Here is a 15,599-nt window from a genome sequence, read left to right as displayed (position 1 = left end):
TATCAAGCCATAACCCCTCATAAAGCTGGGCTCAGGAAGGATGCTTGTGGTCCTACAAGTCTCTGATTCCCATGTCTTGTACAGTGACTTGCAACGTGTAGTTCGTGGAACATAGCCCCAGGATCCCTCATATCTAGGAAGGCATCACCTTAGATCATCAATTCAGAAACTCTGAGCGTGGCCCAGTTATCTGTGCCTTGGCAAAATCTCAAGGTGGCCATGATCCCTACTTGAGTTTGAGAAGCACTGCTCTCCTGCAAGACCGTCTTGAACAAGACAATTGAGAGTTCAGCTGAGCCTGATTCCCCTCTGGTAGGCCAAGGCTGTCTCTCCTCAGTAAGGCATGCCCTCTGTACTACCAAGTCTTCATACCTCTTGTAAACTGTGATCCTGCTTGTTTTGAGCCAGAGGAAACAATGTGGTCAGTTTGTCTCTTGGTCTTTGGGGGAGGTTAGCATCAGTTTTGTGTCTAGTGTGTCAAGGACTTCTTTCCTAGACCATGTGGGCTTGGCAGTGGATTCAGCTCAGACTCTTCACTCTCCCACCGGCAGAGTGATTTCTTTTGGATTTTAGGATCACAGGTGCATACAAGTTGATCAATCCCAACGTTTGTTTCAAGGCAAACTATTACAATTGGACCACCTACGCACGATTGACTTTTGGCTTATTTGTTTATTAATACAATGAGTACTCATGAACACCCCCTCCCCCGACCTAACTCAATAACTAGGATGGAGATGAATTATTAACTAGGATGGAACTAAATTATTAACTACAATGCAAAGAGTAGCTAGAAATAAATTTATTATTATTTCTGTTGGAATGTAAGTGCCTGAGTTGTTGAGCAAACTTAATTAAAATATAAATATCAGCTAAAATGGATAATGAATAAATGATAGATGGCTATATTTATAATTAATAAATGTAAATAAACTAATTCATACTCACAGAAGAACTCCCTGCAAGCCCACCTCAGAACTTAGTGGCTCAGATGCTATCAGTATCTCTCCTTTTTTTTTTTTTTAATCTAAATGTTCCACTTCTACCCATCCGTCCAATAAGGCTTCTAGATGAACATCATCCTAAATTAAGTATTCCTATAATCTGGCTATGGCATGAAGAGTTTTAACACAATCATGCATGTGTGAAACCAAGATAATGGTTGTGGGAGTTTGTGGACTCACTCCTTCCCTCCCTGGCTGGCTCCCGTCCTTCCTGGTTCCCCACTGAGTTTTCTGTGTTAGACTCAGTGCAGCCAGCTCTGGGGGAGCCACTCAAAAAAGCAAATCACATACTGTGTAGCTCGAAAATGATGCCCGCTAATGGTTCTGGCTGCTTTACAGCACCAGACAGAAGCTATCTCACACAGGCAGAAGCACCCAAGGCTCCAGGTTCTGCTGCCAGGAACACAGCTGTCTCTGTCCCCTTGAACTCCTCCTATGTGGCTGTTAGAGGAGATCTGATGCTGCGATGCAGTCTAGGAAGGCTGTAGGGTGGGTAGAAGCAGTGGCCCTAAAAGAAGCTGACTTCAAACATTAGTTTTTCCAAGGTAGGATGATCAGCGCCAGAAATGACCTTGAGCTGGAGACTTTGTGGGTCTCAAGCAGCCTCTTCCAGATTTACCACCCCGTGGCACTGAGTCATTTTCCAGGTCAAAGAAGCCTCTCAGTGGAGTCTTTAATTTCCGAAATGTTCACTAGACAATGCAGCTCTAAATGCACAGCTAGAACAATTATTATATCCTACAAAGAAATACTAATCACTTAGCCACTAGGAAGTGAAACAGGAGGCAAGCTTCTCTTCCTTAACTTACAGGAGGAGAATCTTATGAGAGGAGGCCCCCACAGGCTCTCATGGTTTCCGGTTGTCTCTCCTTACCCCAAACCAGAGCTCCCACAGCTCTGCTTGCACTATCCAGTACTTAAGGTCTTCTAAAGGTCTAGCATCTGCAGGAAGGATGAGGTGGGCATGCGCATTGTTGGACAAATGCAGAGCTACACCTGGCACATAACTGACATCCAAAGACCCTATATGAACGCATGTTCTCATATTTGCAGCACTGCAGATGGTATTAATCATATTCACCCCAAAAGGCAGAGGGAATGGAAGTCCTCAGTAACCTACACGCAGGGTGGCTGGTCTGGCACCCAAAATATTCCCAAGAGGAATCCATCCTTTATGACTGGCAACTGTGCCTTCCTGGGTTATGGGTTGGGACTGGGGAGGGAGGAAAGCGTAATCGTGGAGAAAGAGAGCTGGGGACGTCGCTCATAGCCCCCATCTTCACGGTACAACATGAGTGTCACCCCACACGCACACTGCAGCATTCCAGATATAACCTGAGTGTTCTAGCGCACCCGAGTCTGTGTGTCCCTGCAGGTATCCCTCAGTTTACAGGCGGATACTTGAGCACCAGTTCGTGTAATGACATATCACCAGCTGCCATGGCTTAGCAGTTCCCTAATGTGGTTTTCTTGTAACTAATAGGTTGTAAGTGGGGTGTCCCTGTGATTCAGCTTTCAATTAAAGATGCCTTGGCAAGCAAAAGGGAGATCTAGGGTTGACTGTGCTGTATGACAGACAGGAACCATGTCTACAGGCACAGAGGGATATCTGGTAACTCTTCACTATCTCCAATATCATGTTATAAGTCTACAAACAATGGAGACAGGGTAGTCTGCCCTATGCATCCCACACTCCGAGTCTTTACTGTGCTAACACAGGAGTATAGCGAGGAGACTTGCTTATGCTAATTAGGTGAGTTGCTGAGGAGGCCTGCAGCACACCAGCTGATTCCTGGTGGCCCAGGATTTTTTAGGGTCAGAGTACAAACCTGTGGCAAAGAAGACTCTAGGACCAGGCCCTTTTGTCCTTTCCTACAATATCTACCCCCCCAAAATGCAAAAGAAGACAGCCACTTTAGCCATGGGGGCAGATTTTATGTCTTGCCATATCTGTCCCTTGTGTGTCCCCCCTTCCCTAAATTACTGAATTGAAAATGCAAAGTGGATCTAGGAGATCTAGGGATGACTGTGTCGCATCAACAGACAGGAACCGTGTCCACGGGCATAGAGGGATATAAGGTCACTCTTCACTGTCTAAGTTACCCATACAACACCTCAGGGGATAAATGTCACATCATAAATCTACAAACGATAGAGATAGAATGCAAGCCTTTAAATTCTTCTGGTTCTCTGGGACACAGTGGAACACCCAGATGAGAAACGCTGAGACAGACTGTGGTTACTGGCGCCACTATGGGAATGATATGTTTGGGGAGGTTCTTAATCTTTTGAAACAATGTTCCTTCCACCCAGGGATGACATGCATGCTTTGGGGCCTCTCGTTGGAGGCAGATTGGCCTCGCTGGCCATCAGATCTAAGCCACTGAAGCTCGAAGGTCTCTTACTGGATGATAGAGGAGGCAGTTTGACTCTCCTTCACTGAAGGTCTTTAGGAACAGGAGAGGCACCTGCCTGAGTGGGCGGAGGTGGAGATGGGGGCGAGGATGCTGTCAGTCACACTCCCGGCATTCAGTGCACACAGCCAGAACTTGTCTTTTGACAGTTTATTTAGAGGTAATTGGCAGCAGGCGTGCTGAGAGCAGGCGGTCTGCCGACAGCAGCACTCCTTGCAGGCAGGGTGCTAGGTGGGCTTGAGGCCCGAGCCTCTGCAAGGCACAAGCCGCGTGTGGTATCTCGTTCCTCCACTCCACTCCCGATGCTCAGGCTGCTCTGTCCTGTGCCCTTGAGTTTTCATTGATTTCCAAATGCACACACCACACTGAAGGCTGTGCTAGCCTCTATCTGACCACTGACATTTGATCAAGCCAGCTCATTGCAAACAAGGGAGGAGGGGGGAAAGGCCTCTTGGCTGTCATTAAAATAGATCTTGGGGGTTTTGAAAGATCTTTGAGGTCACCTCGTCTGACTTGACGTGTGACAATTAAACTTACTTTCAGTTGTGTCCTCAACACCTGGGGAGGAACCAGTAACTCAGTTCTTAATTGGAGCTGTGAGGCAGCTCCAATTCTTCTTGCACTTAGGATTCTGGGTCCTAGTAATTCCCAAAGCCACTCGTAAGGCCCATATAAATTTCTCAAGCAACAGTCTCAGATGTGCTTGAAGGACACCCCTGTCCTTCCCAACTCCTGTAGCTGTTCTCAATGGTTTTAAGCAAGAAAGAAAGTCCGCTGGGGGAAGACAAAGGTCTAAGCCACGAGGAGCTCACCATAGAGCGAGGCTTCTGCAGCCCACAGGTTTCAGCTGCGCATCTCTGGGCCTGTCACACAGCACAGGATGCTGAGCTTAGGGAGGGCTCTTGGCACTGTCCACGTGCCCTTGGACTCAGTGCTTCTGGATGGAGTGTGGTAAGTGCTAAGCAAGGCTGGCCTGGCCCCACTCTCTAGGAACCTGCAGAGGAGCTAAACAATTGAGGAGGCTCTTTTACTCTGAAGCTAGCCAGACATTGTGATGACGTCAATTCCGGATGCCCTTGGAGCACTAGATTTAGGTTGGAGTGGTCCAGAAAAGCTGGCCTTGAAGGAGGAGGATGTTGTGAGCAGGAAAGGGAGAGTACTCTGGAGGCAGTCACTGCCCGAGAAAAGGACTGCATCCCAGGACACAGGACCCTTCCCCCGTCCCAGTTAGCTGGAGACTATGTGGAATTCAGTGATAAATACCACAGTGGTGTACACATCATGATGGCCTTGAATTATGCAGGATGGATGATCTCTGGAGTAAGACTTTCTCTGCCCCCATTTAGTTCTGGTACTGTTGGGAAGGCAGGGCTGGAATCTTACACCAGGACTGGGCCAGGGTGCTGGGTACTGCAACAGGGCAGACTCCCAGGCAAGGGAAGCTATCTGAAGGAGGGAGGGGTAAAAAGAAAGGTGTTGGTAAGACTGGAAAACTGGTTGAGCTGTAGACTTGACATACATGATGTCATGAATCTGCAAATGATGGAGACAGGATGGTCTGTCTGTACCCCTCACACCCTGAGTCTACTAACACAGGAGCATAGGGAGGAGGTTTGCATATGCTAACGAGGTTAGTTACTGGGGGGGAGAGGGGCTTCGAGAACACCAACTGCCTCTTCTCTGACCCCTCGCTGAGATCGGGCTGAGTCAGGAGTTCTGGGATCTTGCTCCTGGCTGCTTGAGGTTGGGATCTGGGCAGAAATAAGAGGTCTATAGAAAGCTCGGGACCTCTGTGTAGGTCCTGGGCTTCATCTGACTCTTGTTCATCTCTGACTCTTTCCTCCCCCCCCCCCAACCCCTTATTCATCTCCAGCCCCTGATGCCCCCTACACCCACTGGAAGCAAACTGTCTTCTACTTAGAAGACTACCTCACTGTCCGGAGAGGGGAGGAAATCTACGGGACCATATCCATGAAGCCAAATGCCAAAAACGTGGTGAGTCTATGAACCCCCACATGGCCAGGGCCAAGGGAGACACAGAGCTGATTCCTAGGGAGCTCTGGGACGTCACCCACCTAGTCTAATGCCGTGTGTACAGATGGACAAACTTCTAGAAGAGGCAGACAGCAGCTGTGTTTGCCGGTGACCAGGCCTAATTGGGTGACTTCAACTTTGACTCTTCCAAACTCCAGTGGCTAGAGGCTTTCTAGACTCTGACCTCAACCTTGAGGACAGCTCGCGGAAGCTCCCAGGAGAGCCCTTGCAAATGGATGTTGTATAAATGGGTTCTGCTTCATTTAGAGTGAGCTGAGCCAGGAAAACCAAGTGTCTGGTTTATTTCTCCAGCTGGCCTGGTGGGACCTTTCTGAGAAGCCCCTGTATCTGCACAGATGCTGAACATCTGCAAGGTGGTTGAGGGTAATATCAAGGAAGACCCACCGACCTCAGCTATTATCTAGTAAAATCCCAGAATTGCTTTCATGTGAGGACAGGGAGGCTTAGGTTAGCTGTCAGAGTCTTTCCTGTGAGGATAATGGGGCACCAGAATGGTTTCCTGAGGACTGGTCTTGGAGTCCCCTTAGCTAGAAATACCATGGCTACCTAATCCCACGGCACCAAGAAAAGTTCTACGCCTGGGAAGGGCTACAGTTTCCTAATTAGACTCATGCTGTGACCCTTTGCTCTTTCCTCATAGCGAGACCTCGATTTCACAGTAGACTTGGATTTTAAGGGACAGCTGTGTGAAACATCTGTATCTAATGACTACAAAATGCGTTAGCACACGTGGGAAGCCGCGGAGAGAGCGCGAGTGAGCGAGAAGAGGCACTCACTTCAGTCTGCCACGCTGCCCCGAGGAATACTGTTAGGAGGACCACACTCGAAAACCAGAGCTTTCCACTCTGCCTTGAAGACTGGCGAACTGGCCCAGGGTTCTCCTGGGCCCTGCTCTCACAGGGAGCCTCCAGCTCCTCTGCTCCGTCCCTGTAGCCCTTCACAAAGGTTTCATTGTTGCCTTCCGTGCTGGGGCTGGGGCTCCGAGGATGGAATCATACCCATGTGCCCCCCAATGTCCTCCTAATCTGACTCTCTGGATCTTCCAAGTTTTGCATGCTGCAGACATCTAGGACAGGTTACTTCCGCTAGAACCTGGAGACATAGTGTCTTTGATAGCATAAGCCAGATTTTCTGTCTGTGTGGTGGTATGTGTGAGAGTGTGTGTGCGCGCGCGCGTGTGCATGTGTGTGTGTGTGTGTGTGTGTGTGTGTGTGTGTGTACAGCATATATATATTAATTTACTTGCCCACAAACATCTGTATATGCATGCATATACAACTAAGTGGGCATACTTGGGCGTTCATTCTGAGGGATGTGTGTGTGTGTGTGTGTGTGTGGTGGGTAGGTGTGCCTAGAATCTATCTATATTACTCTCAGAGGAGGTTCTGTTGCTTTTGAATAGGAATTTGTTTCGTGATTAGTTTCCCCCATCCTGATCCCTTAACAGATGTTATACAGCTATGAAACATTCTGTGGACTAGCTCTGGTCTCGTTTTGGCTAGACTGTAGCTCTGAATCCTGAGCACAGTACCACGGGCTCTGTGGGCGTTCAATAAACACACATGAGAAAGAACAATGGGTACCTGTGTCCCTGCTACTCTGGAGGGTAGGGGCGGGTGAAGGGGGTAGAGCGGGGAGTAAGATTCCCCATCTCTAGATTCCACAGTAGGACAGGAAGTCACGGAGTGCAGCTCCTACTAGTGTTCATATTTGTTCATTGGAAGTACATTCCATGAAAGGAGCATCTGGCAAGTTGTATCAGCCCGAACATACCTTTCTGTAGATACCTAAGCCCTGCCCTGAGGAGACAAGAGGGTTCTGGAGCTGTGGAGTTGAGGGTGCTAAGAAGGGAGATAGAAACTGACCAGCAGTGCTATTCATGTAGCCTGGAAGCTACTTGCAGTCTGAAGACCTGTGGAGACGCTTCTGGCCTGATCTGCATATGGAAACAATATTTCCACAAGATAGATAATGTGCTCTGTTAGGCTTGGCAGAGTGCTTGGTCTTTGCTTCTAGATGATTCTTTGGCCTCTGGAATGTTAGTCGCACCTGTGTAGTCTTCCGTAGGAGGGACATTCCAAGTGTTGAGGAGCAAAGGGATTCACTGAAAGATGGAGTCCATTGAGGATTGGTGGCACCCAGGAGAGGTCAGATCCAGCGGGACGCCTTGGCATGAGAGGGGCATGCTGGTGTGAGGGACTGCTCCAGGTGAGACTGGCCTGTCACCAGTGCCTATAAACCAGTCTATTCAGGCAGCATGGCCTGACTCCATGAGAGGCTCCTACAACTTTCTCCAGAACTCCAGCCTCCAATCTCTTGAGCACCCTGCTAGAGGAATTTTAACACTTTTCTCTAATAAAAACTAGCTCAAAGGCTATCTATCCTAGATAGGATCGGGCCTGCATAAAGTCTACACAGAGCGTCCTCGGATGATTAAGAAACAAACCCAATGGCAGTATCTCTTTCATTTCTAGAACTCTGTTAGGAAACTTGTCAGATTCCCCAAAGTCTTGGAAGATACATACAAAATCCTCACCACCCACTTAGAAGCTGATGTATATTGGGATCCAGAGAGGAACCACAGAGTTTGCACAGAGCTGAACCAGACTTAAGACCATCTCCACATGCCCTGCCCTGCCCTAGGCCGATTCTTCAGAGCCTTGACCTAAACAGTCACACTCTTGCTGTCTTTAGAAAAAAAATCAGTGTGAATTATACAATAACTTAATTTGAATATGCCAGACAAGAAATACAGAAAAACTTAAGAAGGGGACCAAACCTTGAGTTAGAAAAAGAAATTCAATTGAAAAGGGCATTCTAGGGGCATGAGAGGGAAACCTGCCTGTAGGACTAACAACCACTGTACTAAACTCTGGGCCTCTTATCCTGTGGCTTCTGAGATAGTCCGGAAGATAAACTTCCAAGGTCTCTGGCTCAGTGGAAGCCATCAGCTCACACTCAGCAAAGACTCAGACATGATGTAGTCACCAATCCAAGGGTTTTCCAAGAAATGTTTGTTAGCTACTTAATAGGCTGAGTGGGGAACTCTGAGCCCTGAGTCCACAGGAACTTGATGGCACTCCCTCACCCTCTTAGTCTCTGGTAGATTTGATTTGCTCCTGCCCAAATCCCAAGAAATAAAGTCGCATGACTTTCCTTCATTCTGGCTTAACCAAGTCCTGTAGGTCTGCGCATCCTCCCCGAGAGTACTCAAGTCTCAGTCCCTGGGCAGGACAGGTATGAGACACACTTGCTTAGCTGCACTTCTCACTGAGGTGACAAAGGCAGCTTAAGGAAGGGTTTCTGCTTGATCACATTTATTTCTAATGTACAATTCACTGTGGCAGGGGAGACACCGTGGGAGGGGACAGGGTGGCAGGTGTGAGGTGGCTGGGCACATTGCATCCACAGTCAAGCACAGGGGATGAGCGGTGGCACCCCGTTTGCCCTTCACCTTTATGCAGCCCAGGACTTCAGCCCCTGAGATGGTCCTACTGACACACAGGGTGGGCCTTCTTCCCACCTCAGTTAACTCTTTCTGGAAATATCCTTAAAGACACAGATAGAGATATGGTCCCACGGCTGATTCTAGATCCAGTCGGGTTGAAGATTGACCACGAGACTTAGCACATCTCAGTCAGAGTGACTTCAGAAACAGAGGAAACATGCTCAGATTGCAACCTGATCCATAAAGCCCATGTCCCAGACCATCATTTAGAGACCCACAATGATTCTGTACACTAGCAGCAGGCTGGTCCTCTCAAAACATCTGCTAAAGCAACTGTATCAAACACCTACCAGCAGCTCAGTCCCAGGTCAGTCAGAGCAAACAGGGCAGAGAATCCATCCTGTGTGCTGGTCCCCAGACTCACACCTCTGCGGTCCCCTTTTCTGATGGTAACCATTAGTTGATAGATACCCCTCCTCAAGACATGAGGCAAAGGACCCAGAAAAATTCCTGCACTGATGCTGGCTGGTGAAGTGGCTTCTAGAAAGTAACCATTTACCCATGAGACTCTAGAGCAGCAGTTCCCAATCTCCATAACACTGTGACCCTTTAATACAGTGGATTCATATTGTGGTGACCTCCCGCAACCATAAAAATTCTTTTTGTTGCCACTTTATAACTGTAATGTTGTTACTGTTATGAATTCTAATGTAAATATCTGGTTTTCTGATGGTCTTAGGTGACCCCTGTGAAAGGGTCATTTGACCCCCAAAGAGGTCACAAGAGGTCTCCGGTTGAGAACCACTGCCTTATAGCTCTTCACCATTGGAAAAGGAGATGGCCAAGGATGAGATGAAACCATAAAAAGCATTTCGGAAACTTCAAAGGCAAAGGAGACTCCAGGGGTCCCCTCTGTCCTGATAGGGATGATACATGTGCAACATTCTACTTCCGTGGTACAGCCTGAGGTCTAGGCTCATGCAGTCTGGAAGGGCAGCAGGCACTGCAGGCACTGCAGGCAGAACTTCAGTCCGTGATGGGTGAGGTCCCAGACTTGCTGCCTTGGCCTAGAGTTTGGCCTAGAGTGAACTTGGCCAGCATTATGGAGTGAACCAGAGCCCTAAGCAGGAACGGCCTGCTCTGTGGCTTTGCCTCATTCGTACACAGGCTTGCAGCATCCTTAAGACCCATTTCCCGGCCTCCTGCACTTATGTCTTTCCTTTAACAAAGAAAGAGCCCCAGTCCTGTGTCTCCCTCAGTCCTCGTCCCCGAGACACTGTGGACTGGGCTGACCTACCACCAGTCTCCTTGCCCACTTCCAGTTTCACAGAACCTACTGTAACCCTGGGGCGAGGCCCAGTCGTTTAGAGTGCCAGGGCAGAGCCACCCAGTGAGAAGCAGGAGCGTTGAAACACCGTTAGGCATTGGAATTCTGAGCAGGCAGCGCGTCCCAGGGGAATTCTTCCCCTAGGCACATTTACTTTCAGTTAATAATGCATTGAGTTTGTACATACAGCTACTTGTGCTTTTTGATGCCTGGAGTTAGTGGCTCAGCAGTTCATTATGGAAACCAGTGGTTGGAGCAGAGAAGGGATCTGGGTGAGAACTTAATGCTGATTGGCCCCACTAGCCCTGTAAGCCCTTGAAGATATGTTTGCCCAGTTTTAGTAGGCAACGACTAGTCAATTTCCAACTGCCATGCATTGTTGTAATGTAGCAAAGGCCAGGCACACCTACATGGCACTGAGTCAGAAGAACTGGAAGACTGGAACCACACTGACTCCAGGGAAGGCCAGAGACGCTGGAGAAAGGTGGAGTGGGTCTCCTGAGAATGTTTATTCAGGGAGAAAAAAAAAGATCAAGGCCTGGAGATACTGACATAGATACCATAGATACTGGCTATGACAAATAACTGTCACCGTGACAAAATACCTGAGACTATCGACTTAATAAGAGGAAAGGGTCTGGCTGGACAGATGGCATTGACTGCTCTTCTAGAGGCATTAAGTTCAAATCCCAGCAACCACATGGGGGCTCACAACCATCTGTAATGATATCGATGCCCTCTTCTGGTGTGTCTGAAGACAGCTACAGTGTACTTACATATAATAAATAAACAAATCAATCTTTAAAAAAAAAAACGAAAAAAGAGGAAAGGTTATTTGGGCTCCTGGTTTCTGAGGTTTTGGCTCATGGTGGCTTGGTCCTATTGTCTTTGGGCCTGCAGTGGAACAGTATGCGTAAGGTAAAGAGCAGGCTGCTTGCTGTGACGGCTAGGAAACAATCATAGAGACAAAAGAGGCTTGGACCCCAATATTATCCTACAGCCATGGCCCCAGTAATCCATTATAGCCCCCACCTGAAGGTTCTGCTACACCCCACAACAGCAACACAGGTTGGAGACCAAGTCTTCAACACATGGGCCTTCAGAAAGGACTCTCCAGATCCAGGCCTCAGCACTACTGCTCATAAAACACGATGGCCTGTGAGGAGGGCCACCACGAAGCACAGATCTAGTTGAAGGCAGGGGCAGGTGCCCTTGCTGTCTGTCCTGGGGGTCCAGGGCAATGCTCTTAGGTACAGCATGTGGGCAGTCTTCTATCTTGAACCCCAGGGGTTGCTTTCATTCCCTGTTGGAATCAAGATGACTGAAGGATGTCTGCCAGCATCCTCTTTCTTGTGCTGTGTCTTCATAGGCTATCTGCCATGCAGGGGATACAGCTTTGGACAAACCAGGAAGCAGCTTGGCCTCCTGGGATTCCCCGTGTCTGAGAAATAGACATGAAACATGAATGATTCGATCAAAATCACAAAAGAGGAAGTACAGAGGCAGGAGGAGTATGACGCTGTGAGTCCCAGCTTAGGATCTGGAGAGCATCCCTGAGGGCACAGCATTAATCTGAGACTCAAAAGAGTGGGGAACAGAGAGGAGGGTAAAAGTGGGCTTGGGGGGGGGGAGACGGAAGAAAGATCAATTGCAAAGAGTATTGCTGAGACCCTGCTGAGGCTTAGTGTGTTGGGAACGACTCATACTGGCACCAGCAGAAGGCCAGAATAGAGAGAAAAGCGGTGAGTAAAGTCCTCTGAGCCCCAAGGTCAAGGGCTTTGCAAACCATGTCAAGGAGACACTTTCCTTAGGCAACAGGAAGCGGCTGAAGGATTTTAATCAGGAATGTGACACAGCAGCAAAGGATTTGCATGCCGCACATGCGTTCGGTCTAATGAGCTCAATTTGCAGTCGTTTCCCCTGGAAATTGGTGACAGACTTAACCCGTTGCCGCCTTAAGAAAATGAACTCCTAGAAAGGAAGCTTGAAGCAGCTGCCAGGGCTCTAGTGCTCAGTGGAGGGCGGCAAACCAGGCTGGCTGCCTAGGGGTTGCTGGGGTTGAAAAGGGCTTGCAACAGATTCATCATAAGATTGCCTGGTTCGCCAGAAAGGCAATCTGTGATGGGACAATTTGTGTGACTTCACTTGCTTTGTCCTTTCTAGGGTCGTGTTATTGTGTTCTCCCCAAAAGGACAGCTTCCCCTTGGCTCAGAGTATCTGGGAGGCAGACTGAGTTCGGTCAGATGGGTCTGTACATGGCTGGATCTCCATCTGGGGACTGCCGGGCTGTCTCCAAGACCCAGGCAGCTGTTTCCAAAGAGCCCTAATGCTTGGCATTACTTTTAACCAACAGACGGATTCTTTCAGAGGCTCCAAGGGTCACAATGGGTTTCTGATATGGTGACAATTGCTTTCTGGCCACGGTTGGTTAGCTCAACTGGAGAGCGCATCGTGCTCGAAGCCAAAGCACTGGCTTCACAGAGTCACAGCTCAGCTTCCAGTCACGGATGATGCCTTGAGCTCTCGCCAGCCTTGGAGATCAACAGTCCTGAGCTCAAGCCTTGCTCCTCCAGCGCAGGTCTGTGAGACCTGCTGCGTCTTACTTGGCTTTTTGTGTCTGCTCCTGTATGGGTTCTTGCCCTGTTAAATGGGAATGATAATGACCCTTTTATCCTGGGGTTGTTCCAGTTTCAAGTGATACAGCACGAGGAGAGGAAACAGTGATGCTCCCAGGGTGATGAGTGGCTCACAGCAGCTGCTTCTAAGCTGGAACGCTCCCTGTTAATGGAACGGAAAGCTTCAGGTGAGACAGGACAGATAGATGCTCCGGGTAGTGAAAGAGGAAGGACCAGATAGCCCCAAGATAGAGCTGGAGACAGTGAGAAAGAGATAGACAGTGAGTCAGAAGGCTGGCTTGCTGGGGGCCAAGCTAGAAGGCCTGTGACCCTCTGCCACCTGGAAACAATTCTGAAGGTGGCCTTGAGGATGCCTGCATTGGGACCTTGTACGGGTTCCGATTAGGCCCAGACTTGTGGGAATGTTAGGTCAGCAAACACTGCTTGGGGCTGGGATGAGAGGCACCTAGTACTCAGTATCACCAGGTACTAGGCAAACCTTGGATAGCTCAGAGTAAGAAACACAGGAGTAGTTAGGAACATAGAGTGGGAAGACATAGTTCAAATGTCCACTCTCCCACTAAAGGTTGTGTAAGCAATCACTAGCAAGCCTTGCAGCCTCCCTCTGCTTCGATGTTCTTTCTTGGACACTGGTGGTGACCGTGTTGTCCATCCCATGGCGGAAGGGCCGGGGATTGAATGTGAAGGTAAGCAACCCATGGGTGGCTCCTCTCTGGCTGCAGGTTACTCCTCTGAGCCATACACAGTTTGAGTCCAGGAATCACACGTCTCGGTTCCCTCTGAGCTCCCTACCCCGGTGCCCGCACGCTCATGTTGTCTCACTAGAGGGTTTTACGTCTGTCTTCCCTCCTTAAGTCAGACTGTTACATTTCAATGTCTTTCGGTATTGAAGACAGACCCTGGTTCGTTCCAATTTTGTCGAATAACCAGAAGATGTAGTGTCACCTTGATGCCTATGCCACTGTGCTGTAGCTCTTTTCTCCTTGGGAACCAACCCACTGTGTGACCTTGAGCTATGCACCATCTCTGTTTTCTCATTTATGAAGATGAAGGTGTTAACCTGGAGCGATCTCCAGGTCCCTACCTAGATGGAGAAATCTTTCTGATTCTGTTGTTTTTATGTTATGACAGTGTGCCCAGGTCTTTCCAAGAAGGGCCTGTCTCTTGTTTTGAGGGAGTACAATGGATATTGGGATCTTCTTCCTCTTCCTCTTCCTCTTCCTCTTCCTCCTCCTCTTCCTCCTCCTCTTCCTCTTCCTCTTTCTCTTCTTCCTCTTCCTCCTCTTCCTTGTCTCCTTCTCCTCCCCCTTCCCTTTCTTCTTTTTCTTCTTCCTGGAAATGAGTGATAAATAAAGATTCAAAGAGTGAAAGAAGTTTCTTCCAGGGCGGCTGGAGGGCATCCGGGAGGCATTTTGATGCATAGCTACAGGAAATGGCGATGGGTCAGCAGGCGAGTCTTCTGGCCTTGATTTTTGCTTATTAGTCTGGACTCCATGGAGATAGGCTATCTGGGGGAAAATCATTTTAATAACTGAGAGGAAATGGAATTAAGGATGCTGGATGCTGGCTGGCAGCGCCGGGTGACTCTTCTGTGGGGAGTTAATTTGTGTCTGCTCCTGTTGCCTATCTGATTAGACGCTCACTCATGTGTCACCCTGCCAAGAGTTTCCATTGAGATGGTCCTCTGTGATATGGCTTCAAGGGCTTTGTGAGGGCAGAAGACTGGGGAGGTACCCAGAGAAGGGGTGGCAGAGTGAGGGACTCTTGATCCACGCAGGATGGGTCTAAATGTGGAATGCACATGGTGAAACAGAAGACCAACATGAGGCTCATTAGCCTCCCTTTGAGGAAGGGCTGTCCTCCCCCCCAGGCCTCAGTTTCCACAGAATGTGTGGCAATGCCCTATAATCTGCAGTTTGGTATGCACCTGGGCTTTCTGTCACCTCCTCACTGCACAAACCACAGCCAGCTTTGATCATTCATCTGTATGCAGGAAACTGTGACCTGTGACCCTTCGGGTTTGAGATGGTACAGAATTTAGTTTGTCTGGAGGCCTGAGGCCTGACATCACCTCATGCTGAGAGGGGAGTCAGTAGGTGGTTTCTTCAATGTGTATGGTGCACCCTAGGCTCAGGGCAGGCAGTGAGTGCTCAGTTTTCTATGTGGTCAGGCAGAATGGACTGCTCTCAGGCATGGCCGCCAAGTGCACATGGCAAGTGTGGGGAGGCTGAGGACCCTGGTAAGCATCTACTGTAATAACCACCTGCTGTATTTCACAGAGAAGTCACCAATGCTCTCATAAAGAATGGAGACCTGTTGGTCTAGACTTGGCAGGACAAGGGCAGTAATGTCAAAGAGCAGACCCAAGGTCAAGGAAACATTCACACACTTTTGAGACCTTTCATTTTCTCCTAGTCCATTCTGTTACTGTTGCTACCAATTCTAAGGTTACTCAATAACCCTCCTCCAGCTGTATTTCTTTACTTTTGCATCCTCCTGGGAGGTGGGATTTCAGACATGGAGGCAAACCCTCTCACTGTGCTAGTCTCTCATTCTTAAATATTTTAGAATTTGGGACAGAGTAACACTATATTGCTCAGGCTGGCCCTGAATTTACTTTGTAACTTATGAACATCTTAAACTTGTGATCTTCCTGCCTCAGACCCCTAAGTGGCTAGGATGACAGGCCTATGACAGGAAACCTAGCCCGAGATT

At 48.7% G+C, this 15,599-nt stretch overlaps 1 protein-coding gene across 1 annotated transcript in view; it reads left to right on the top strand.

The window, feature by feature from the left end:
- Window positions 1-6,197, top strand: part of Prmt8 (protein arginine methyltransferase 8) — a 75,509-nt gene extending 69,312 nt beyond the window's left edge. The window contains exons 9-10 of the mRNA XM_052172706.1: window positions 5,292-5,413; window positions 6,114-6,197. Coding sequence (XP_052028666.1) covers window positions 5,292-5,413; window positions 6,114-6,197 — 206 coding nt within the window. The remainder of the gene's footprint in view (window positions 1-5,291; window positions 5,414-6,113) is intronic.
- Window positions 6,198-15,599: the final 9,402 nt, after the last annotated feature.

The sequence above is a fragment of the Apodemus sylvaticus genome, chromosome 2 (genome assembly GCF_947179515.1).
Source record: "Apodemus sylvaticus chromosome 2, mApoSyl1.1, whole genome shotgun sequence".
NCBI lineage: Eukaryota > Metazoa > Chordata > Mammalia > Rodentia > Muridae > Apodemus > Apodemus sylvaticus.
This window is presented reverse-complemented; position numbering and strand designations above follow the sequence as displayed.